General features: G+C 38.0%; 1 protein-coding gene across 2 annotated transcripts in view; it reads left to right on the top strand.

The window, feature by feature from the left end:
- The window catches only part of ERO1B (endoplasmic reticulum oxidoreductase 1 beta), a 68309-nt gene extending 53446 nt beyond the window's left edge, over window positions 1–14863 (top strand). Inside the window, exons 12-18 of one of the 2 annotated variants that reach the window (XM_055425758.2) lie at window positions 28–274; window positions 1350–1419; window positions 4046–4132; window positions 5162–5295; window positions 11876–11932; window positions 13494–13532; window positions 14529–14863. In XM_055425758.2, coding sequence (XP_055281733.1) covers window positions 28–274; window positions 1350–1419; window positions 4046–4132; window positions 5162–5295; window positions 11876–11932; window positions 13494–13532; window positions 14529–14544 — 650 coding nt within the window. In that variant the 3' untranslated portion in view covers window positions 14545–14863. Of the gene's footprint in view, window positions 1–27; window positions 275–1349; window positions 1420–4045; window positions 4133–5161; window positions 5296–11875 lie in introns of both variants that reach the window. The other variant, XM_088841871.1, reaches the window with a different exon arrangement.
- The last annotated feature ends 6330 nt before the right edge of the window (window positions 14864–21193 follow it).

The raw sequence follows: 21193 nt of genomic DNA, 5'->3' as shown, positions 1-21193 counted from the left end.
AAAGTACATAATATATTTCTTTTTTAGAAACCTGGGGTAAACCTAGCTGGGGACCCAACATGAAAGAATTTAAACGCCGATTTGACCCTGTGGAGACCAAGGGAGAAGGCCCAAGAAGGCTAAAGAATCTGTACTTCCTATATTTAATTGAGCTTCGAGCTTTATCAAAAGTGGCCCCATACTTTGAGCGCTCAATTGTTGACCTTTACACTGGAAATGTGCAAGAAGATGCTGACACAAAAACCCTTCTACTGAATATCTTTCAAGATACAAAGTAAGATGAATTATCAGTGATCTGAAATTCTCCACTCTGTAATTGAATGAGGTAGTTCTTGAAATACAACAAAAACTGATTCCTGAAAGCTGGTTAGGAAAAGGGAGAATTAGAACTGAGAACCACAGTGTTTCATTGGATGGCAGCGTTTTAACATTATTTTCTAAAAATGTTGACCAAAAAGTTTTATTGCATAAACTTTCACACTTGAGAATAGGCTGTATTTTTAAATATAACTTTTAAATTTTATGTAGTGCCAAAATTTAATGTTATTTTAGTGTTCTTTCTACCAATTTTGTTTTCTTCCAGTTGCTATTTAAATTCATGGTAATATATGCTAGCATAAGGATAGATTACCTAAGAGAACATTAGCTTTACATTCTACAGTTTAACCTTTAAAAAAATATCCTGGGTCTATGAAATTTCAGTTTACTGATTGTTAAAATGAGCATGGAGGAAAGTTGGGTTAAGAAATGCTTAAGGTAAATTGTGCATTACATTTTTTGAAATGCTAACAGAATGTTTTATATTTTTCACATAAATTGTTATTAATTTTTTAGGTTATTTCTGTCATATAATTTCTTCAAAACCTTACTGTCTTACAAATTACAAAGCCCTCTTTTATCGAATAGTTATATGTAAACTGTTGCCACCTTCTCATGTTACCAAACCTTCAGTTCAGTCGCTCAGTCGTGTCCGACTCTCCGCGACCCCATGAATCACAGCACGCCAGGCCTCCCTGTCCATCACCAACTCCCGGAGTTCACTCAAACTCATGTCCACAGAGTCGGTGATGCCATCCAGCCATCTCATTCTCTTCTCCTCCCACCCCCAACCTTTCCTAGCATCAGAGTCTTTTCCAGTGAGTCAACTCGTCGCATGAGGTGGCCAAAGTACTGCAGTTTCAGCTTTAGCGTCAGTCCTTCCAATGAACACCCAGGATTGATCTCCTTTAGAATGGACTGGTTGGATCTACACATGAGTAAATTATGAATTTTAAATATTTGTAGGGATAGAAAATGCTACAAGAACTTGAATTTTTCATCTATGACTTGTAATATTTTCATTTCATCAGGTCCTTTCCCATGCACTTTGACGAGAAATCCATGTTTGCAGGTGACAAAAAGGGGGCCAAGTCATTAAAGGTAAAAAGTTCTTGATTGGTGGGCAGAGTAGAGAGCAGCTGACTGGTTGTGTTTTACTGTTTTTCCTCTAAACTTCCTTTCCCAGTTCTCATTCTGGTTGGTCTGATTGGATTTTACTGTAAATGATACAAAAAACTCCTCTCAATTCCTTTTTTCTCTCTAGTTCGCCCCCCTCCTTAGTGAATCTTCAGTTGTAGCTCTAATGACACCTTTGTAATTGTCTTTTTAAAAGACATTATTTTGAGAGGAAGCTTTCTTTTCTTTCTTGTTTTGATGCATCTTAAAAGCAGTCATGCACTGAGCCACTTAGAAGATAGTAATAACATGTTTTCAAAAGTTTATTTTATGAACTATGACAGTTTTTCAAACTATTATGTTTTTGTACTTATGGACTAACATATAAGGCAAAAATTATCTGTTGACTTGGGATATCAGAGACTATATTTTAGGAACATTATGAAACTTCACATTAGGAGCACTTCATTTTCATTTGCTTACAGCAGAGGGCCCCAGTCTCCCGGATCTAATGCTTGATGATCTTGAGGTGGAACTGATGAAATAAAGTGCCCAATAAATGTAATGTGTTTGAATCATCCTGAAACCATCCCCCCTCCCTGTTCACGGAAGAACTATCTTCCATGAAACCAATCCCTAGTGCCTAAAAGGTTGGGGACCACTGGCTTATGGTAATTAAGGAATACATTATACCTTTACAGTTTGATAAAAGTATTTGAAATTGACTGGCAAATAGTCTTCTACTACAGCTCTATAATTTTTTATATGTAATTCTGAAATCCAAAAGCTGCAACCACTGGAACATTTTTCTTATGTTTGGTGCAAATTAATTTGTTAGCAAAACCTAACCTGAACTGATGTAAAGATAGTTATAGAAAGTGAAAGTAAATCACTCAGTCATGTCCAACTCTTTGCGACCCCATGGACTGTAGCCTACCAGGTTCCTCCATCCATGGGATTTTCCAGGCAGGAATACTGGAGTGGATTGCCATTTCCTTCTCCAGGAGATCTTCCCAACCTAGGGATTGAACCTGGGTCTCCCTCATTGTAGGCAGACGCTTTACCATCTGAGCCACCAGGGAAGTCTAACCCGAACTGATGTAAAGGTAGTTACAGTGTTTTTTTTAAATAATTATGCTTTGTATGACTATTATTACATTTTGCTACAAAAACAATCATATATTTGATTATAAGGTGTGGCCATATACTCCAGTGGGGTGTTTCATAATAAAGTGTTACGTACTTTATTTCTAAAATCTGAAAAATTCTGAATTCTGAAACATATTTGGCCCCAGGATATTTTAGATGTAGACATGCTACAAGAATGAGTAAATTAGTCAGAGTTGCTTGGTATTTCTGAAATGAAGTAGTTTAGCCACACTGTATTTTAGTTTGGGAAGGTTGTTTTGATTTATGGTTGTTTTAGAGGTATATTAATATTATGGTATTTAATATAATGTTAATTCATTTTTGTAATGCTTCCTACTTTATAAGTTTTTATATAAATTTTCTACTTTTGATCAAGACTATAATTATGTATCCTTTTTTATAGATGAGGAAGGTAAGATTGAGACCAGACTAAAGTTTCACAACTAGATTTTAAAGTGTAAAATGCTGGAAATTTGGTTTGCTACTTTTCAAAGGTATATAAAGGAGAATTTAAATCCATTTTTCCATCTGCTCCAAAGCATGTGAATTCTATGAGAATGGAGCACAAAGGAGTTTTTGGAATGTTTCTGTTGTCTTTCTTTTGGCCAAGCTACAGATTCCTCCAAACACTTTGGGCAATAGGGCTGGGCTTTTGATGGGCCAGAGTTTTCAGGTGACTCACTCCAGCTCTTTGCAATGAAACGTTTACCTCAGTACAATAAAATGATGTTTATTTTCTACATTTGCCCAATGAAAAGGATGAGGAAACTTTTTTTTAGTTAGTGTCTTCCTCAGAGAAGCCGAGACTGACTTTAGTGTCACAGAAACCCGTGCACAGATCACAGGCAGAAGAGTTACCTAATTGTGTGGGAAACTAATACAGCACCATTCAAGGATCCAGTAAGTGAGCGTCCCTGGAGAAGCAGCCTTAGAGAATGTGGGGGACTGCGAGACCACATGCTGTGGTCATCCATGCTGACAGAGCACATTCACAAATATGGGGTAGTCCTAAGGAGAGACATGGGAACTGATCATTTTTCCAGAACTAGCTTTCTGATTTACACTTACGCAAAGCAGTGCATCCAAAATAAAACGTAATATAGACATGTATTTGCCACTGGTTGTATGCAGATATCAAATGGAAGCAGCAGTTACTCTCCTTCAGAGGAAAAACCATGCATGATTTACTCTTGTGTCCCCCACAGTGGATATGTTGGTGCTTTGCATGGAGTAGCCTCTCATTAAAAAATTGGTTGAATTAATATGTGGAGTGAATTTTATAAAATACTATTAATGTTAGCTATTTCACATGCATGCTATGCTGTACAAATGCAGATGATTTTCTTCATTGTTGAAAAACACAGCTCATTCATTAATAAGCTTCAAAGTGTTTTTAGAATTCAGACAAATGTAGTTTAATTTTTAATGTCTAATTAGAATGAAAATATTTTCTGTACATTAGGAGGAATTCCGGTTACATTTTAAGAATATCTCCCGTATAATGGACTGCGTGGGATGTGACAAATGCAGATTATGGGGGAAGTTACAGGTTTGTGTGTTGTTTTCTATTCTGAAACTATTACTAACCTTAAATTTCTGCACTGAGAAGTTGGAAATTTTTGTTAAAATGTCCTCATTGTTCATTGAATTAGAGTTCCAAAGTGTGGTTTTGCTATTTTATTTATGGAAAAAATTAGTGTGTAATATGTATGTGTGTAAGGTTGTTTTTTCTGTTTTTCTAGGTTAATGATTTTGGTTTTATTATATCTGTTTCTGTTGGTACAATATCAGATCTCATTTCGCAAGTTGGGTGATTATAAATAGATTGTATTGGTATTTTACATACCTATTTAGAAGGTAAAATATAATCATATAAAAAACTTAATTATCACATTTTTTTCATGTATCTTTTCAAATTAGTGTTCATTGTCTTCTTTTTTAATTATCACATTTTAATCACTGACTTGGCATCAGTGATCAGAAGGAGGTCCCCTAGTCACAAAATAGGAGAGTCTGCACAGCAGGCCCATTTCCCTATATATTTCAGTGTAAAAAGGCTTGTGTGATATTTTCTATCATCTTTTTACAAAGATGATAGTAAGTCATAGAAAGTCAGGAGATGGAATATTTTTTAATGGTGACTACACTGAAATCAGATTTTTCTTTTTCTCTAGTGCTAATAATTGAGAAATTATTAAGTATAGGTATCATTAGGAACTTACAATGATTTCTAAGTTTTGAATTGCTAGGGGCTAGAAAGAATGCTTTCAAGGTTACATATTGAACACTTTTAATCCTAATATGGTTAAAAAAATGGCATTTTCGTAATTTGGAATAGTATGATGTGTATCCAAAAGTTGTTAAACTTTTCAGGTTTCCTTAACAGCTTTGATAAATTTATCATATGCATAATCTGTGAGAAGTAAAACTATATTTTGCATAGTTGAACATTTTGGTGAAAAGTTCAGTTCTTTTGAATTTCCTGCCTTCTCATCACAATGACTGAATGTTTCTTTAAACTTTTATAGCAATTATTATTATGTGAATTTAATTGCAAATTTATCACTATTTTCTTTAGACTCAGGGTTTAGGAACTGCCCTGAAGATATTATTCTCTGAAAAAGAAATCCAAAAGCTTCCAGAGAACAGCCCATCTAAAGGCTTCCAACTCACTCGACAGGAAATAGTTGCTCTTTTAAATGCTTTTGGAAGGTGAGAACTCTTCTCATGGGCTTCCCTGGTGGCTCAAATGGTAAAAGAGTCCTCCTTCGAGGAGGAAACCTGCATTCGATGCCTAGGTCAGGGAGATTCCCTGGAGAAGGAAATTGCAATCCAGTCCAGTATTCTTGCCTGGAAAATTCCATGGACAGAGTAGCCTGGTGGGCTACAGTCCGTGGGTTGCAAGAGACAGACATGACTTAGTGACTAAACAACAACAACACACAACAGCTCCATTTATAGTTACTATGAAATGTTGGCTGTGCTCCTGTTGTACAGTGTAGCCTTGTAGTTTATTTTAGGTTTGTACCTTTAACTTGTTACCCCTATATTGTCCCTTTCCCTTTCCTCTCCCCCACTGGTCATCACTAGTTCTCTGTAGCTGTGAATCTGCCTCTTTAAATATATTTAAATCTAAATAAAATTAAATTGAGAAAGAACCAGATATCAACTTCCTCAGAATTTCTCTCAGTATCATAAGGAATATTCACAAATGCAGCTCTTCCAGCTTCAGTTACAGCTTAGTTCAATTCAGTCGCTCAGTCGTGTCTGACTCTTTGGTACCCCATGGACTGCAGCAGCCAGGCTTTCCTGTCCATCACCAACTCCCAGAGCTTACTCAAACTCATGTCCATTGAGTTGGTGATGCCAGCCAACCATCTCATCCTCTGTCATCCCCTTCTCCTCTCGCCTTCAATCTTTTCCAGCATCAGGGTCTTTTCCAGTGAGTCAGTTCTTCACATCAGGTGGCCCAAGTATTGGAGTTTCAGCTTCAGCATCAGTCCTTCCAATGCATATTCAGGATTGATCTCCTTTAGGATTGACTGGTTTGATCTCCTTGCTGTCCAAGGGACTCTCAAGAGTCTTCTCCAACACCACAGTTCAAAAGCATCAATTCTTTGGCGCTCAGCTTTCTTTATAGTTCAACTCTCACATCCGTACATGACTACTGGAAAAGCCATAGCTTTGACTAGAAGGACCTTTGTCTGCAAAGTAGTGTCTCTGCTTTTTAATATGCTGTCTAGGTTGGTCATAGCTTTTCTTCCAAGGAGCAGGCATCTTTTAATTTCATGGCTGCAGTCACCATCTCCAGAGATTTTTGGTGCCCCCCAAAATAAAGTCTGTCACTGTTTCCATTGTTTCTCCATCTATTTGCCATGAAGTGATGGGACCGGATGCCATGATCTTCGTTTTCTGAATGCTGAGTTTTAAGCCAGCTTTTTCACTCTCCTTTTTCTCTTTCATCAAGAGGCTCTTTAGTTCTTTTTCACTTTCTGCCATAAGGGTGGTGTCATCTGAGTATCTGAGGTTATTGATATTTCTCCCTGCAATCTTGATTCCAGCCTGTGCTTCATCCAGCCCAGCATTTCTCATGATGTACTCTGCATATAAGTTAAATAAGCAGGGTGACAATATACAGCCTTGATGTACTCCTTTCTCTATTTGGAACCAGTCTGTTGTTCCATGTCCAGTTCTAACTGTTGCTTCTTGACCTGCATACAGGTTTCTCAGGAAGCAGGTCAGCTGGTCTGGTATTCCCATCTCTTTCAGAATTTTCCACAGAGGCTGTTTAACCTTTTATTGTTCTCTAGAGAGTACTGGACTCAGAGTCAGATATTAGCGTTCTGGAATCATGGCCCTGCCATTTACTGGCAGCATGAGGTCAGGTACATCATTCCTTTCTTCCAGTTTGTTTCCTTTCTCTGTACCATGAAGATAAGTAAAAATCTTTCCCATGGAGTTAAATGAAGATAAAATGAGGTTCCATGTGACACTTTTTAAATTACAAGATGCTCTCTGAAGTCCATGGCAGTAGGGGTGGTGGTGATGGAAATTTACAAACACCACTGGATGTTTAGTGCTCTAATATGTTCAGTACTTAAAAATCTGTCTCATTTTTTTTATGACTAGACTCGATATAAGAAACCTTTCTTTTCTTATGGGTTATGATACTCAGGGTGGGATGGTTACACACATAAGGAACAGCCTAATTTAATCACCCTTATCCCCCAAAAACAAATAACAGCCATCTGCTTTTTAAAGCTCTTGTAAAATATTCATCTTTGTCTCCCCTTAATTATTAAAATAATTCAGGGTCATTATAGAAAACTTAGAAAAACATGTGAGAGTATAATTTAGTAAATAAATGTAAAAATCATCCATATGCCTACCACTTAGGACTATTTCAACAGTTGTTGTATTTTTAATGTGTATTATCTCACTACTTACACATTTTGTATACTTTCTTATCCTTCTTTACTTGGCATTACGTTGTGATCATTTCCCAATATTATTTTTTCATAAGCATTATTTTTTTCCTTAGGGTATATTTGATATATACAGCATTATATTAGTTTCAGGTGTGTAACATAATGATTCGGTATTGGTATATATTGCAAAATGATCACCACAATAAGCCTACTTAACATCCATCACCATATATAATACATACATACACATACATACACCAGGGGCTTCCCTGGTGGCTCAGAGGTTAAAGCATCTGCCTGCAATGCAGGAGACCTGGGTTTGATCCCTAGGTCAGGAAGATCCCCTGGAGAAGGAAATGGCAACCCACTCCAGTATTCTCGCCTGGAGAATCCCATGGACGGAGGAGCCTGGTGGGCTACAGTCCACGGGGTTGCAAAGAGTCGGACATGACTGAGCGACTTCACTTCACTTTATACATAAAATTACAGAATTTTTTTCTTATGATGAGAACTTCTGAGATTTACTCTTTTAGCAATTTTCAAATACATAAACACTTTTTAATATAAGCCAATATTCTGTTACATGGACATACCAAAATTTAGCCATTCTTTTTTCTCTTGGTCAAGTTGTTTCCCTCATATATTCTATACATTTCTTATTTTTTTCCTTTAAAAATATTACAGTTACGCTTAATAATTGTTAATCAGATCTGTTCATTGTATCTTCCACCTATCAGTTCATTTATATAGTAAATGATTTTGGCTGCACTAACCACACAATTATTGTGTTATACTTGGGGGAGTTTGTGCACTCGTTCTTAAGTGAGCTGGGTGTTTTCTTGGTCTAACAACCCATATAATAAGTTCTACCTCAGCTAGGGCGCCCAGCGCAGCATTGCTTTGTCCACGATGCTAGTGGGCAGAGACATACAATGAGCGCTGTTTTTGGTTCTGGCCACAGAATGCTGGGAAATGTGCTTTCTGTATCTTGAATACTCTGCAAATGTCTTTCCTACACTAGCAGTGAGTTTTTGATAGTTTCAGCATTTCTATCAAATGGTTTATTTTCCTGGGTACAAATGGATAAGGGATTAATAACCTGTTGAGTCTTACAGCATATTTTAGTGTCCCTCTGAAAGTACCAGTGAAGCAGTAGATCGATGTAGCCACGCAGTGTCTGTCTGAGAATAGTAACAGGGAGTGTGGGCACTCTCTCCTGTGTCATAACATGTGAGCTCTCAGATGCATCTTCACAGAGACTCAGGTCCCACACAGTGCTGCTGAGTCTGCACTCTCCTGGTAAAATGTCAGCTTGTATAAAGCCTTGAGTTTTCTGATACTCTCCATTTTTGTATCTAAATCAGACTTTGAGCATACTTTTTTCAACTGCTGCTCTTTACTGAGCTCTCTTTTCTTTAGTTAAGGGCCTTGGTTTCTACCGAATCTTCATATGTATTTTGCTAGTTTTTTTTTTTTTAATGAGTACTTTGAGGTACACAATATGATTTTATACATTTATTTTGCTTAATAATCATATTTTCTCCTAATAAACACTTTCACTTCTCTAATAGTCTGAGGATTTGAGTAAGAATTCATTTTTTGTTCATCTACAGCTTGTAAGAGTATAAAGAAAATGTTTTGAGACCATAGAGAACATTGATTTTTTTGAGAGGCCGTATGGTCCTGAGATCTGATGAGCTGGTTAGAATCCTACCCACTAGCTGAGTGGCCCTGAGAAAATTACTTGATTTATTTAAGCCTCAGGGTTCCTAAATGGGCATCCCAGGTGGCAATAGTGGTAAAGAACCTGCCTGCCAATGCAGGAGAACTAAGAGACGTGGATTTGAGCCCTAGGTCGGGAAGATCCCCTGGAGGAGGGCATGGGAACTCACTCCAGTGTTCTTGCCTGGAGAATTCCTTGGACAGAAGAGCCTGGTGGGCTATGGTTCATAGGGTCGCAAAGAGTCCGACACAAAGGAAGCAACTTAGCTTGCATCAGTTCAGTTTAGTTCCATTCAGTCGCTCAGTTGTGTCTGACTCTTTGCGACCCCATGAATCACAGCACGCCAGGCCTCCCTGTCCATCACCAACTCCCGGAGTTCACTCAAACTCTTGTCCATCGAGTCGGTGATGCCATCCAGCCATCTCATTCTCTGTTGTCCCCTTCTCCTCCTGTCCACAATCCCTCCCAGCATCAGTCTTTTCCAGTGAGTCAACTCGTCGCATGAGGTGGCCAGAGTATTTGAGTTTCAGCTTTAGCATCAGTCCTTCCAATGAACACCCAGGAGTGATCTCCTTTAGGATGGACTGGTTGGATCTCCTTGCAGTCCAAGGGACTCTCAAGAGTCTTCTCCAACACCACAGTTCAAAAGCATCAATTCTTCGGCGATCAGCTTTCTTCACAGTCCAACTCTCACATCCATACATGACCACTGGAAAAACCATAGCCTTGACTAGACAGACCTTTGTTGGCAAAGTAATGTCTCTGCTTTTTAATATGCTGTCTAGGTTGGTCATAACTTTACTTCCAAGGAGTAAGCGTCTTTTAATTTCATGGCTACAATTAGCATCCACAGTGATTTTGGAGCCGAAAAAAATAAAGTCTGACACTGTTTCCACTGTTTCCCCATCTATTTCCCATGAAGTGATGGGATCAGATGCTATGATCTTAGTTTTCTGAATGTTGAGCTTCAAGCCAACTTTTTCCACTCTCCTCTTTCACTTTCATCAGGAGACTCTTTAGTTCCTCTTCACTTTCTGCCATAAGGGTGGTGTCATCTGCATATCTGAGGTTATTGATATTTCTCCTGGCAATCTTGATTCCAGCTTGTGCTTCTTCCAGCCCAGCGTTCCTCATGATGTACTCTGCATAGAAGTTAAATAAGCAGGGTGACAATATACAGCCTTAACATACTCCTTTTCCTATTTGGAACCAGTCTGTTGTTCTAGTGTTCTTAAAATGTAAAATCAGGATTAGTTTTATCTACTTTGTAGAGTTTTTTGTTTTGTTTTGTTTACAACTAATCCAATGAACACCCAGGATTGATCTCCTTTAGAATGGACTGGTTGGACTCTCAAGTCCCTTGTACTGCAAGGAGATCCAACCAGTCCATTCTAAAGGAGATCAATCCTGGGTGTTCATTGGAAGGACTGATGCTAAAGCTGAAACTGCAATACTTTGGCCACCTCATGCGACAAGTTGACTCACTGGAAAAGACCCGATGCTCGGAAAGGTTGGGGGCGGGAGGAGAAGGGGACGACAGAGAATGAGACGGCTGGATGGCATCACCGACTCTGTGGACATGAGTTTGAGTGAACTCCAGGAGTTGGTGATGGACAGGGAGGACTGGCGTGCTGTGATTCATGGGGTTGCGGAGAGTCGGACACGACTGAGCGACTGAAATGAACTGAACTGAACTGAGGTTACATGTGTGATGGGTTCAGAACATTGCGTACCATACCTTAAGATCTCAATATAAGAAAAGTTATTACTTATTATGTACTTAAAGGCGCTCAAAATAAAAATAAAGGCTCAGTACTATATTCTATATCATCTTAAGTTACAGAAAGAAAAATGTTAGATTTTTATTGTATAAACCTGAATTGTACATAAGGATAATTGAGCTTATAGAATTTCTTTTTTAATGATTCCCATTTCAGAGTTTTACTTCTGAGTTTGGGCTCAGAAGTATTTTATTCATTCATTCAGTCAGCCAGTAATTACTTATTGAACACTATAAATATGGGTTCCTGGGGAAGGAAATGGCAACCCACTCCAGTATTCTTTGCCTGGGAAATTCCACGGACAGAGGAGCCTGGTGGATTACAGTTTATGGGATCTAAAAGTTGGACATGAATAAGTGACTAACAACAACAAATAAATATGAGTGGCTGGAGGGAATAGGGATTCAACAGGAGACAGATAAACAGAATCTGTACTTTTGTGTTAAAACAGATCAGTGTTTGTGTTAAAACAAATCTGTGTTTGGGGAGCAATAAGAAAGAATTAGACATTTACAGAGGAGTGTGCAAAATGAATTTTTACAGCCAAATGTAAATGATTTGAGATTCTTTATTGTAATTAATTATCATATCACTGTTCCCATCATTGATCTAGAATTTATTGCTAATAGGAAATAACTTTGCCCCTTCTAAATCGAAAGTAACAAACTACAGCTCTGTTTTGCCAGTCTTTAATAATTATAGCATATGCTTTAAAAAATGGAAGCTTCATTGTTCAGTGTTGTTTACATTATTTTCAATTTGCTTTCAAATTATAGTCCATATGACAGCATCAATAATATGAAATGTGTACACATCATATTAGCTGTACTAATATGCTTTTTTTTTCCCTCTTGTAACAGGCTTTCTACAAGTATAAGAGAGTTACAGAATTTCAAAGTTTTATTACAACACAGTAGGTAATAGAGGCTTTTATATGTCTAATTAGAGACATAAAGTGACTGTGTGAAGCCTTTTTAGTCTTGGACATTTCAGCAAAAGGAGACTAATCAGACTTTAAGAATTCTGAGCTCTTAAAGAGAAAATTCAAATGTTCACTTGAATATTTATGCTTCTTAATAGATTATCAACTAGAGATATTTATAAATGAAGTATATACTTTTAAAACATGTAAGTTATACTAATTCTGTGTTTAATTCCATGTGTTACCATCTGTTGAATATATTCTGAACAGCAGAATATTCACAAAGAATTGGCTTTGTGTTTATTCTGTTCTTTATTTCCAGTAGTCAAACTTAAAAATGTCTATGTCTCCATCCAAGTAACACTGTTAACAGTCTGTTATGGAAAAGGAGAGCTAGAGAGCAACTGATACTTAGGGCCGGTATCAGTAACAAAATTTGTCAATGATTTTTAAATGTATTTAACCTTGCCTAGCTCGGTGTGTCACCGTCTATCATATGGAAGTGTCTGCGTGACGAATGACCCTTTCAGTGTATAATTACAGTAGTTACTTAAGAATCCCCAAGACTTCAATTTCATTGGTTTTAAGATTTTTCCTTGCTGTTGTTGTTGCTGTTCTGTTTTGGTCTAAAGGTGAATAAATACCTTCAGCAAAGGTGAATAAGTGCTGTCCCTTACGCTACCCATCCAGATTTCCTGTGCCTGCAGTGGGCTGGCTCAAGAGGATTCTTTACTGAGAACCTAGAAAACTGTTTCTATTGGTTTTGTGTCTCTTTGCCCCTGCTCCAACTTTAGAAATTTTTCTTTAAGAAAACAAAAATGGCATAAATAATTAACAGTTTCCATATTGATAAAATTTGAATGGGATTATATGGATTTATAACACCAGTTGGAAATATTATATACACAAAACTTACTATTTTAAAGTAAGCGTTTTTAAAGGATTTTATTTTTGAATACAGTCTATGCAATCCTCTCTCAACCTGATTTTCTTTGGTATTTAAATAATTAGTTCATACTTCTGTAAGCTTCCTTTTTCCCTACTTTTTCTTTTTTAGTTCTTTGTATATAAATGAACTTGCAACTTGTACCAACAGATGACTTTATAAGTCCTAAACTGTCATTTTCTAAACCTGGGATTTAAATATCTTTAATATTTAAAATATTGATTATTGTTAAGGGTGTTAGTGTATATATAATGTAATTAATTTGGAAGGTTGCATCTGTGTAGAAGTAATGCGGGTATCAGTCTTTTATGAAGTAAATAAGTGCTCTTAAATCCACATCTTATCCTGCCAAAGTCTGAAATGTCTTCATTGATGGTTTAGTGGCATGTTTTAAATTGTACTTAGTTGGTTCATCCCCTCTTTAAAAATATGTAGCTATCCCTTGGAGGGATATGGTTGAGGGGGAGTAAGAGCTCACTAGTTATTTTCTTACCCAATTTCTAACCCTTGTAGACCTGGAGTTTTCATGTTGTTGATGGTGGTGGTATATTTTTGTTGAATAAAACAGACTGATTTGGTTGGAGCCTCCACTTTTTCTTTTCATTTTTAGGGATACAAGTACTGTCTGGTGGGAAAGGGGGATCTTAAGGTAAATTTGTCTAAAAAGTTGAATATCTAGGTAATCTTGCTGGTAAATTAATAAGAATTATTCTTAGTGTTTTTCAAAGTCTAAGAAAATGTGAATGTTTTGCACTTTGTCTATTATTACTGTAAGTTTAAAAATCTTTTGGTAGTGTTACTTCACCCTTCTCCCAGTTAAAGATAAAGGCTGTTATTTAAGTTCTATTTCCTGGAAAAAATCTTTGGTCATTTCCATTTGTTTTCTTTACTGTGATTTGTTTCAAGTTTAGTTAAAATTGTGTCTTAGAGTGAGTTCTAGGTATTAAAAGGTCTAGTTAGGGTAAAAAATTCTTTTAAAGGTTTTATCAAATCTTTCACTATCAAGAAAATAAATGAAGTAGTCTTAAGCTGAAATCTATTTGATTAACTTTATCATAAATGAGATTGTGGGGGGAACCTACATTTTTGTGTATGTGTGTATTTCTTAAATATGTGATAGAAATCTCTGTTTTGTGAGCCTGGTGATGTTTTATGATCCCTGTGATATAAACTTTTTTCCAACTCCTACTTTTTATTGTAAAGTGATATTAGAGTACCGACTGCATTGTGACAATGCTTGGCTGGCAGTACCTCTTGGCATTTTGTCTTTATCTCATCACCTGATTTAAAAGTCCAGCACTTGATAATATAACTTGACAGAAATGATTGTACCAGCTGATAAAGTAAGGAAAATGAAGAGAAGGAACATATTCCTTCCTTCAATAGCGTGAGTTTTTTTTTTTCCCTTAAGTGACATCTGTGTAAATTAGAAATACTCTGTATTAAATACTGATAAACTTAAATGTTTCTCTTGTGTTGATTCTTAGATTACGAGGAAGATCAGACAGAATATTAGAATGGCTTTTTACAGTTTTGAAATTTGATAAGTCAAACGTTTTATTTTGACACTTTAATGTTGTGAATTGTTCAATACTTGTAATCTCTGTCTATGAAACACTGTGCCATATTCTCCAACTTTACCTAGGTGCCACTGTATATAAGCAAGGACAGCTATTTTGATCTCCATCAGCATTGCCTTCATCTGGAAATTTGGGAACAGTTCACAGCCTCCCAGCAGTTTTGCAAACTGAAGTACCTGCAGAAACCATAGCTATTCACCAAAATACACAGACTGGGTGCATGGTATCATGGAAATTATTTGGTTAAACAAAAACAACACAGACACATAGCAGGTTCATGTGTATTCTATTTGAAGTAACATCTACAGATGCAGCTTTGATTTTGAACAGAATCCCAAATGATTTGCTGTTGTACCCACAAGATTACAGAAAATGTGAATTAAAGTAAATGTTTCTGCAATCTTCCTATCCTGTTTTTTTTTAAACCCCTTTTAAATGTTTCCTTTTATGAGATGAAAATTTGGTTATAATTGGTAGAGAAGGGAGAAAATAAGTAGTCTGTGGTTGTTTCCTTTTTAAAATCATAATTGCAAGCATTGGCAGCCACTGTTGAAGCCCTTTGCATGGGTTATTTATCTTCTCAGGAGCACTAGCAGGTAGGTACAATTACTTCTCTATTTTTAAATCAGAAAGCTGAGGAGAAGAGAGGCTAAGTAATTTGTCCACAGTCACATTCTAGGTTGTAGGACTAGAACTTGAAACTAGAAATTCTTACTCTGGTGCCTCTGCTCAGAATGTGGTATATTTGTGTTATTTTAGAAACTGGCTTATTACCAATCAACTAAAACTTGGGGAGCTTTTAGTATCTTTTGACTTGTACTGAATCTCATAAAGCTTTTTAAATATGTTTTAATTTTTTGAATAACTAAAACATTCACATAATTCCAAAACCAAAAAATATAAAAGCTATACAGTGGAACGTCTTCTTTCTGTCTTTGGCCTGACTTTCCATACTGCACCTCCTTCCCCCGCCCTTACCACAAATAACCTCATTCTTGGTTTCTTATATTTCCACCTATACATTTTTAAGGCATATACAAACAAATACAAATGGAAAGTCTCATTTTTTTCCCTCACTTTTACCCAAAGAGTGGTGGTATATATATCAGTTCAGTTCAGTTCAGTTCAGTCGCTCAGTCATGTCCGACTCTCCGCAACCCCATGAATCACAGCACGCCAGGCCTCCCTGTCCATCATCAACTCCCGGAGTTCACCCAAACTCATGTCCACAGAGTCGGTGATGCCATCCAGCCATCTCATTCTCCGTCGTCCCCTTCTCCTCCCGCCCCCAACCTTTCCCAGCATCAGAGTCTTTTCCAGTGAGTCAACTCATCGCATGAGGTGGCCAAAGTATTGCAGTTTCAGCTTTAGCATCAGTCCCTCCAGTGAACATCCAGGATTGATCTCCTTACTGGCATATATATACTGTTTGCTTTTTTCACTTAGTTTTTCTTGGCAGTCTTCCCATGTCAATAGATAATCACTCTTTTTTAAGGTAACTGCTTAGTATTTCATTATATGAATGTACAGGGCTTCCCTCATAGCTCAGTTGGTAAAGAATCCGCCTGCAATGCAGGAAACCCTGGTTTGATTCCAGGGTCAGGAAGATCTGCTGGAGAAGGGACAGGCTACCCACTCCAGTATTCTTGGTCTTCCCTTCTGGCTCAGCTGGTAAAGAATCCACCTGCAATGCGGGAGACCTAGGTTCGATCCCTGGGTTGGGAAGATCCCCTGGAGAAGGAAAAGGCTACCCACTCCAGTATTCTGGCCTGGAGAATCCCATGGACGATATAGTCACAAAGAGTTGGACATGACTGAGCGACTTTCACACTTCACATATGAATGTACAGTTGTTTAGTTAGCCAGTCTTCTATTAATGGGCATTTGAATTGTTTCCAGACATTCTCTATATATCATTTTACACATATGTAAATATGTACTTGTAGTCTAAATTCTTGCAAATGGAATTTTTAGGTCAAAGACCATGTGTATTTGTAATTGTGAAAGATATTAGTATATGCCCTCCACAGGAGATGGTTACGACACTCGTGTGCAATTTAAAACAATGCCTGCTTGCCCACAACCTGACCAACATGAGTATTATTAAAATGTTGGATTTTTGCTATCCCGATAAGATGCAAAATTATATATCAGTGTGTTTTAGTTTTTTCCTTATCACAGGTAAGGCTTACTATCATTTGTTTAAGGTTTATTTATCTGTATAATTTCCTTTTGTGTTTGTATCTTTTTCCCATTTTTCTACTTCACTATTGATCTTATCAGTTTCTAGAAGTGTTTTATTTGTCAGGGATATTAATCCTCTGGGGGCTTCCCAAGTGGCTCAGTGGTAAGGAATCCACCTGCCAATGCAAGGAGATGTGAGTTTAATCCCTGGGTTAGGAAGATCTGCTGCAGAAGGAAATGGCAACCCATTTCAGTATTCTTTCCTGGGAAATCTCATGGACAGAGGAGTCTGGTGGGCTGTAGTCCATGGGGTCGCAAAGAGTTGAACACTACTGAGCATGCACACCCCTCTATTAATCCTCTGTCTATAATAAGCTGTACACTTTCCCCCACCAATTTGTTGTCTATCTTCTGACTTTGCTTATGGTGGTTTTGTCATGGAATTTTTTTTTTATTTTTATGCAGTCTAATTTGATTTTTTTAGTGACTTCTGGACTTTGATAGTTAAGAATGCCTTGTTCACAGCAATAGTTCATCTATATGTTCTTCTAGAACATTCATAGTTTTATTTTTTTAGATGTAAATTTTGATTCTTTGGAGCGTATCCTGGTATAAAGTGCAAATTAAGTATCCAACCTATTTTTCCTGCAGGTGATTACCCAGTTATTCCAGTACCATTTATCTTTTCCTCACTAGTTTGAGATGCTATGTGTAATCATATCTAAAATTCTTGGTTCTCTATTCCATGGTCTGTTACTCCTGTACCTGTTCCACATTGTTTTAATTACTCAGGGCCTAGGTTTTAATAGCTATTGTATTGGTCCCCTCAGTCTCCCCCTACACCCCTTTAAAATAATTTTTTAAAGTTGTTCTTATTTGTTCCATTAACACTTCAAAGAAAAAAAAATCAGTTAACATATGAATGCTAAAACTCTGCCCATCTTAAGTGTTTGGAGGGTTGCACTTTTAACCACAATATGTCCCTGTCCTTTTTATACTTCACTTGATAAAAAAATCTACTTTTTACTCTCTGCTGTGTTAATCACATCAGTATTCTATTTGCCAGTGCCCAAACAGGTAACGACAAAGAGACAGAACATGCAGTTGAGACTCAGCTTCTACGAATGACTTCAGAATGATCTTGCTGTACAATCCTTACTTGCTTTTTTATTCTATTATGGATTCTTTGTACAAAAGTTAGATACCTGTCAAAGATTCATGAAAAAACAGGGAGGGGCCCTTAAATGAGTATTAAACTTATAAAATCTATATGCAGTGGATAAAAATGCAAGTGTAAGAAGTTACCTTAAAAAACCCCAAAAACTTTTCAGAATAACAGGATCTGTGTATTCACTCGCTCTTCTAGGAGCCGGCTATATAGCAGTGAACAAAACAAATATCCCTTCGGGTAACTTAAGAATTCTGTAACCTCACTGCATTATATCTAGTTTATAATAAGAATATACCCAGAGAGAGAATACAGTTGACCCTTGAACAACATGGGTTGGAACTGCATGAGTCCACTTGGAAACACTTGGGTTCTCTTCAGAATATACATAGGGGCTACAGCACTACCTAATGAGTGGTTGGCTGGATCTACAGATACAGAGAGCTGATTGTAAAGTTATACATGGACTTGACTCCCTGGGGCTCAGCCCCCACTAAACTTCATAATGTGCAGTAATCAACTGTATTTTAATAGAAGAGGAATAGGTAACATAGAAACTTGTCTAGTGGAGAAGGTACCCTCAATGCCAAAATCACTGCAGACAGTGACTGCAGCCATGAAATTAAGACACTGGCTCCTTGGAAGAAAAGCTGTGACAAACTTAGCATATTAAAAAGCAGAGACATCACTTTGCTGACAGAGGTTTGTATAGACAAAGCTGTGGTTCTTCCAGTAGTCGTATGTGGATGTGAGAGTTGGACCATAAAGATGGCTGAGTGCTGAAGAACTGATGCTTTCTAATTGTGCTAGAGAAGACTCTGGAGAACCCCTTGGACAGCAAGGAGATCAAACCAGTTGATACCAAAGGAAATCACCCTTGAATATTCACTGGAAGGACTGATGCTGAAGCTGAAGTTCCAATACTTTGGCCACCTGATGCGAAGAGCCAACTCATTAGAAAAGATCCTGATGTTGGGAGAGATTGAGGGCAGGAGGAGAAGGGGGCACCAGAGGATGAGATGGTTGGATGGCATCACCGACTCAATGGACATGAATCTGAGCAAGCTCCGGGAGACAGTGAAGGACAGGGAAGCCTGGTGTGCTGCAGTCCATGGGGTCGCAAAGAGTCGGACACGACTGAGTGAACAACTGTGTGATGAATCTTAGTGTCTGCTTGAAAGCGCCATCAATTTGTCACAGATTGATTAACATCAGTTAAAACAATCTACCTACCATCCCTTGGTCAGGGCAGAGTCCGCATTCACCTAAGTTTTCCATGCTGATTTCCTTCACAGACCATATCTCCAAACGGGTAAGTGTTCTGTTCTTTTTGACAGGTTTTCAATCTGCAAGCCTGAAGCCCAGACTCTGGGCTAGTGAATGCACCAAGGGATATACAGTGGCATAAACTGAAAGCTGCTGGTAAAACAGCATCTGTTTATGCTAAATGTACCCCGTTTATACTTCAATTAATCCTTTCAAGCATACTTATGAGTGCAAAGAGACAGGACGAACTGTTGTAGCTTAGCAAGGTTCATGGGAAATAGAGGGTCAGAGTCAAGAAGGGTCAGAGTGACAGGAACCAATGGAGAAAAAGACTGATTTGGGAGGTCATACAGGCTAAAAAGAAACAGGTCACAGATCTAGCTGAAGAGATCAGGCTGCTCACCTGAAGTCTGGAGTGGGCTTTTAAAGTTCAGAGGGAGAATCTGTTCTACAGATGGAAGAGTCTAATATTCTGCATGGCAGGGCAGCCTCTGACCTGTCAAAAGAACAGATCAGAATTGGAGGCTAAAGAAGGAATGCTGGCAAGGAAAACAGAGGGGAGATCCAGCCACAGGTCAAGGGACAGAGGGAAGGAACCCAGCTTTAGAGAAACCAGGCAGATACCATTAGGAGCTCTTGAGTCAGTGGGCTTACACCTAAGGACTCTGGCTGCCAGGTTATCAAGTAGGGGTTTTAGTCTCAGAACCCCACTCAGAATGAGCCCTTGTCAGTGCCCAGGCCCAGAGGACCTGGGTGACGGGAATGGAGAATGCACACAGTTAATCTAGGTTGGGGGCACATGGACGACATTAGCTGATGTAAGGGCTCTTCATACATGCCTGCTTAGGGCCAAGAGCAGGGTTAATGTAAGGACTGTGCTGACTGGACCCACAAATAAGCCCAGGGTTTAGCACATAGTAAGTGTTCAATGGACTGATACTAAAGCTGAAACTCCAATACTTTGGCCACCTCATGCGAAGATTTGACTCCCTGGAAAAGACTCTGATGCTGGGAAGGATTGGGGGCGAGAGGAGAAGGGGTCGACAGAGGATGAGATGGCTGGATGGCATCACCGACTCGATGGACATGAGTTTGAGTGAACTCCGGGAGTTGGTGATGGACAGGGAGGCCTGGCGTGCTCTGATTCATGGGGTCGCAAAGAGTCGGTCACGACTGAGCGACTGAACTGAACTGAAGTATTCAATAGACACTTAATTCCACTTCCTTACCCTCACTGTCCCTTAAAAAAATGTTAAATGTTTCCTTACTTTAATCTGTTTGTTTGTAGTCTGAGAATTCCACTATTTAGCTTGATCATTTCCAAAAGCTCCTCCATCTGCTCTATGAAAAGTCAAGTAATATTACACAGTTAACAATGCTTTTAATTAACAAAATTCTCACCTATATGGGATAAAAATTAGAAATACATATTAGATGTGTCTTTGATCAGCCTTATGCTAGTCTGTATTTTATCATGCAGTAACTAAAGCAAAGCAAGTTTTTTTTTTTTTAAGTTTCTTGGAAATCTTGACAGCTTCAAATATTTAGACCCATTTAGTTCTAATACAAGTTCATCTTTATTGTCAAAAAGTAAAAGCAATATTCTTGTAATACTTAACTGTGTAAATGTAAATGAGAACCTTTTTCTCAGAGTACTTCTCACGCTCTAGGATTTACTAATTCTTACTCCTTTCCTCTTAAATAGGGGTTAATTGTTCAAGGCCAACAAAGAGCGGTTCTTTTGGATTTTGGTAGAGAGAAAATTTCAGGATACATTAGCAAGTGTGCCTGATCTGCTAAACACACTAGCCAGCATAGTCATTAACACTGCCTGACATATTCAGGAAAGAACTGGCATAGCTAATGTGACTGATGTGTGTATATTGTCAGAATCAAAACTTCTTAGAGTCCACAGTTCTGTGTGAACACACTGGATGTTTTAATCATCAGCTCAATTAAATGGGTTCACTGTAGAAAGGGAAAAAAGTCAATGAAAGACATCTACAGGCAGACCTCATTTTACTGTGCTTCATGTTACTGCACTGCAGATACTGCATTTTCTACAAATTGAAGGTCTGTGGCAACCCTATGGGGCTCAAGTCTTCCGATGCC

Source organism: Moschus berezovskii, chromosome 12 (genome assembly GCF_049115385.1).
Source record: "Moschus berezovskii isolate FMDL1 chromosome 12, NW_MosBer_1.0, whole genome shotgun sequence".
Taxonomy (NCBI): Eukaryota; Metazoa; Chordata; class Mammalia; order Artiodactyla; family Moschidae; genus Moschus; species Moschus berezovskii.
This window is presented reverse-complemented; position numbering and strand designations above follow the sequence as displayed.